Genomic DNA, 5,376 nt, shown 5'->3' with positions numbered 1-5,376 from the left:
GCTGGGAGCACACCGCAAATCCGCCACGCCAGACCGCGCACTTATTTGTTTGTATTTTTTCACATCACTGTTATGTTTATTAAACTCTGTTATCCTTTGTACCGTGCTCTGCTTATTTTATACTGGGTCCTTCAAACGCTGGTCGGTTCTCCGGGCTGCGTCCGACACATAACAAATAAATTATTAAAAAAATCATACATTGTGATTTCCGGATTTTATATATATATATATATATATATATATATATATATATATATATATATATATATATATATATATATAAGCCTGATTTGTTTTTCTAAAATTTGATGTCATCAAAAAATAAAAATGTGTAAAAGCTCAAGTGGGCACATACTTTGTCACAGCACAGCTGAATGTATTGCACCAATGATACAAATTTTGTGCCTTGTGATACTTTTTCTGTCAGCCACAGCCTCCTCAGAGTCGGCTCACAGGAATTATACAGAATTCCGTGGAATTAACTCCACTGACTGCTCATGACTTCTGGGAAGAATGTGTGGAATTTATGCTCTGTGTGTGTTGTGTTCTGTTGGTAAAAGGCAAGCAGGACTTTTCTGGACTGTCAGATGGGCTACATCATTACTTACGTGGACTGGGCCAACTACACGGTATGGCTCTGCTTTTTGCACCCTACTTCAATGTGTGTCAGATGACCTTTTGCGCTGTGGTTGACCTGTGCACTTTTCCTTAGATTACACAAGAGGTGGGTCGCTGCAGGCCCGTGGCTGGAACTTTGGATACGGCAGAGACTGTCATCTGCTTGCACGTGGTGGAATCTTTGGTGAGGAGAAGATATCTGCCCGTTTTCAACACTACAAACCAGAAGTGGGAGGAAGTCACTGTCAAGTCATCCTCAAGTCATCAATCTGCAAGTCTCAAGTCAGCTTGCAAACAATTGGTTCACATTATTACTTGGGACTTGCAGATTCATGACTTGAGAGTGACTTGCTGGTGACTTTGTCTGACCTCTGCTACAAATAAATAATAAACAAAAATGGCTCATGCCCCACAGCAGAGCACATTCCTCTGCCAAAGTGCAGCAAGCCTTTCAACCACAATGAACCCAAAACAAATCCATCTCCTGAACGAAGCCACAAACACAGTCATAATCAGTCCAAAGAACTTCTTCACCTCCGTATCTCCATTATTGTCCCACTGTATATACATCAATGCTGCATTTCCAGACGAATGAAGTGGAACACTTTTGAGCACCCACTTGAAAAAGTCCACTGGAATAACTCATTTTTGTACTTCTGCAAACACCCTGTCCGTCTGATCATCTCTTGATAGGTTATGGTGGTATTACTGCTGATTCTGCACAGTATTACTATATTCCCCAGGCAAAACTAGACCAAGACAAAACCTAAGTACTATCATTTGGAGAAAAGTATTTGTCTGTTAATGATTCTTGGAAGTGCAACTCCTGAACTGGTTGATGGATTTCAATGAACGTTTACACAATAGCAGCACACCATATGAAGATGTACACAAAGGAAAATAATTCTGCTTTGACATCTTCAAGTTGAGATAATTGGATTTATTTTTTTGTTACGCAGTGAGCAGGGTACTGTTTTCACTGGTGTCCGCGTGTCTGTGTACAAGATAAAGCAAGAACGGCCGGACAGATTTTCTTCAATCTTGGTGGGAATATTACTTGGAAAGATATTGAGATGTGACTAGTGTTTGGAGTCATTTGGTGAAAGGTCAAAGGTCAACATCAAGGAAAACATAGTCTGAAACTTTTTTGAGGTCCATCTCAATTTTTTTACCAATCAGTATGAGCTTTTGTTCAAATCTCTAGTTGTATTGTAGCAGAGATATTATTGTAAACATGCTTTTTTTTGGTATGTTTTGCATGACTTGACTAGTCTGTTCCAAAAATTAGTCATCTGAAGACACCAATGCAGGTAATATTCCCATCAAGTTTGGTTAAATAGCTGGTTTTTTAAATTATTTATTCATGTATTTATGTGCTCACCTAGTGATTACCTAACTATTATCCCAAATCTCAGACGATTTTCATGAAAATCAGTTCAGTCGTTTTTTATGTCATTCAGTAAATAATCCAAACATAACATAACCTTGTGACAGAGTTAAAACAATCTGGACCGTGTTGCCAGATACAGCTGATGGTTTCCAGCCCAAAAGCTGCTCAAAAAAATCCCCAAATGCACAAAAAACAAAACAAAATTTAAACAAAAACACAAACAAACACCAACAAGAGTAATCAGAGATTTCTGATGTCTGCCAAGGGTTGATGAAGACTCAAAATAAAAGATATGTGATTCACATCGTCACCCAGAGTTCACCTGGATCCGGATTCCACAACACAATGCAATAATTACATACTGATCCAGAATGGTCCGACTGATCAAGATGTTGCAATCTGATGTTTAGTTCACAAGCTGAAACAAAATAGTTTCTTCCTGATCTTGGTTTCACATCGTGTTGTTGTATCTTTCTGCTGCAGAACCTGCATATTGATCCTGATCACTCCCAACAAATCCTGAGCCAGAATCCGCATCTGGATCACCTCCAAAATTCAGTGGAGTCTTCCATGCCCTAATATCTATCTGTGTTGTAAATTTGGTGAGAATCCATGAAGTAGGTTTGAAGCAATCCTTCAAAGCCTATATAAAGTGAAATCTTGATCCAGAATCCAGATCCAGATCATCTCCAAAATTTAATGGAGTTGTTCATGGCCTAATAGGTATCTGTGGTGAAACCTTTGTCAAAATCCGTGCAGTAGCTTTAACGTAATCCTGCTAACAGTCAGATAGACAAATAAATAAACGCTGATGATTTTATAACGTCCTTGGATATAACTAGCCCACCTTTTGTTTGCCTGCCCAATTATATTTTAACCCAACAAATAACACTGAAAACCTTCCAGTTGTATGTGAAACCACTCAATCTGGCAACACTGACTCCCAAATCTCATTTGTATCCATCCATCTCTGTGTCTGTCTGCAGAATGCTTTCTGGTTCAGTCTGGGCTGGTGCTTGATCTTCTTCATCCCGAGCATTATCTTTTCCATCAAACTGGCCAAATTTTACAGGAGAATGAAGTACTCTGATAGCTACAAGTGAGTATGACCCTTCTGGTACTTGTGGACATGTTTTTCTTCCATGTGTTTGATTCATTTTACTGTACTGTGCTTTTTAAAAAAATTTTTTCCCAGTGACACCATCACATTGGGCATCATCTCTTCAGCATCCAAATAAAATGAACCTGGAGGATTAGTGCAGGAGTACGGTGCAATTTTTAAAGTCCACAGATGCAACTTTGGAATCACTTCAGGAAACAAAGACAGACATGTTGCACAGCTGTGGTACAGTGTCGGTCCACACTGACATAACTACTCAAACTGAGAATTAATCTTTTGCAAAGCAGATTTATTTGTGAAGTGAATGGGTCTGAGTTTCCAGATTAGTGTCACTCAGCAAAAGTTTCAAAGTGACACACACAAAAAATGTTGTGGTTCCGTCACTCAGGTGGAGGAGCAGAGACTGCAACAGTTATAACATTTCTGAATGTATATTAAAGGGAAGCCAAGAATCTGCAGGGATTAAAACAAAAAGCATTTCAATAAGCATTTCAAAGCGATACATTTGATTTTTTTGTTACATACAGTAAAAGTTTCACAGTCGGGTCAAGATTTTGTAAAGTGAAGCTGAATTCAAAGTGCTGACTTTCACCTTTACTTTGATCCAAATGAGGAGGCTGTTAATTAATGGACCAAAACTATTTGGGCAAACAACCACCCTCATAAATAAAATCTTTTTTGTTGACACTTTGTTAGAAATAGAAGACCTTTGGGGTCGCTGTTTTCTTCTTCAAACTGTCCCGACTGTGTCAGCTGTCTCAGCTCCTGCTTCTTCTTGGGGTGTTTCACCTTCAGTGTTTTCTTCATCGAGTGAAATGCAGGTTATTTTTGACTGAGCTCTGGTCGTTACAGAACATTTCATTTTCCCTCATGAAAACTTTCATTTTGCTTTAACACTTCTGTCATCTGTCATGCGAATTAGTTTTAAATGGTTTGGCTGAGCGTGTGCAGATAATAAAGTCAGATGCTATTACTTCCGTTAGCTGTTACAAGGCAAAGTAGGCGGGCAGTGTGAGAGTGCACACTTCTGCCAAAATAACAATGGCCAACTGTTAGTAAGGGAAAGGCTTTCAGAATTCTAAAGGGATATTGACAGTCAGAGAGAGGGGCCATCGCATGACTTCCACTCTCCTCTGTCTGTTGGTGGTAATCACATTCTATTTTTAGTCATACATGCTCATAATGTAACATCGCCACCATACTTCTCCAGTGAGGTTCCATACTTCCTTTGATTCATTTTACCTTTCTCATCATTATAGTACTGACTGTAAAGCCTGAGTGGAGACCTCTGAGCAGAGAACAACACTGATAGTGTGGGGAAAAAAACAGTTTATTCTGATGCTCAGTCACTGGTATGCACTGAGAATAGAGTACCAAACATTTGTTTAATAGAATTGTCTGGGTGGAAATGGGCAGACAGGTTGGTCATGAACACTGGCGATGGATCGGTACACCGAAATTCAGTTCAACAGCAAACAATGTCCTTGGTGGAAAACATCGAGCAAGCAATCAAGGTACACAAGCAGAAGGTCAGAATCCAGATGACAAACATAGCAGATTAACTGTTTTTTTTTTTTTGTTTTTTTTTGCAAATTACAGCAACTTTATACTGTAAAATTTACAGGTTCTGTATTTACATATATTTACTGTATTTTTTACAGAACTATCATGGCAACCACAGCTGCCATTTTTTTCACTGTAAAAACAGACTTTTTGTTTTATAGTATAGAGACAGAACCCCAAAGATCAGAGCCAAAGTCCAGGAACATGAACCATGACACTGATGTAGTTTTTTCTTTCTTTTCTTTTTTTTGCAGCTTATATAGTTTGTCTTAAATCCTCCATCTTTACTGTGGTGAAGTCGTGACAGCAATGGCTGCCTCCTTGAAGGTGTTTCTTATCTGGCCAACTGTTGTGAAGGATTATTATTTTTGCACGTGGCTACAGGTACAAGACATTTCTACCCAATGCCACTCCAACAATCTGACAATGACAGAACCCACTTGCATTAACAATGGGTGATCAGTGTACTGCAGTACTAATACTCCTGCTGCTAGTGCCATGCGGTGATTATCCATATTTTTACTTTCTGTGGCTGTGGCACATGCAGGATTTCTGCCAAAATTCAAAATTCTAAATACAAGTTCCATAAAAAGTTAGTAAGTTAGTATTAGTAAAAAAAAACAGTAGAAAAGGGGGTGTTCACAATAATAGTAGTGTGACATTCAGTCAGTGAGTTCGTCAATTT

The 5,376-nt window shown here is 38.8% G+C and overlaps 1 protein-coding gene across 2 annotated transcripts; it reads left to right on the top strand.

Annotated features, from left to right (window-relative positions):
- Positions 1-370: 370 nt before the first annotated feature.
- On the top strand, positions 371-5,376 carry LOC117523891 (prominin-1-A-like). 2 transcript variants are annotated; one of them, XM_034185514.1, is made up of 4 exons: positions 371-629; positions 713-802; positions 2,995-3,107; positions 4,946-5,376. In XM_034185514.1, exons 1-4 carry the CDS (start codon positions 588-590, stop codon positions 4,962-4,964), a joined length of 264 nt encoding a protein of 87 aa, XP_034041405.1. In that variant the 5' UTR covers positions 371-587; the 3' UTR covers positions 4,965-5,376. The 2 variants fall into 2 exon arrangements, with proteins under 2 accessions (XP_034041405.1, XP_034041404.1); XM_034185513.1 differs by having other exon boundaries at positions 377-629; positions 3,204-5,376.

The sequence above is a fragment of the Thalassophryne amazonica genome, chromosome 13 (genome assembly GCF_902500255.1).
Source record: "Thalassophryne amazonica chromosome 13, fThaAma1.1, whole genome shotgun sequence".
In the NCBI taxonomy this organism is placed as follows: domain Eukaryota; kingdom Metazoa; phylum Chordata; class Actinopteri; order Batrachoidiformes; family Batrachoididae; genus Thalassophryne; species Thalassophryne amazonica.
The sequence above is the reverse complement of the archived record's forward strand: the minus strand, read 5'-3'. Positions and strand labels throughout refer to the sequence as shown.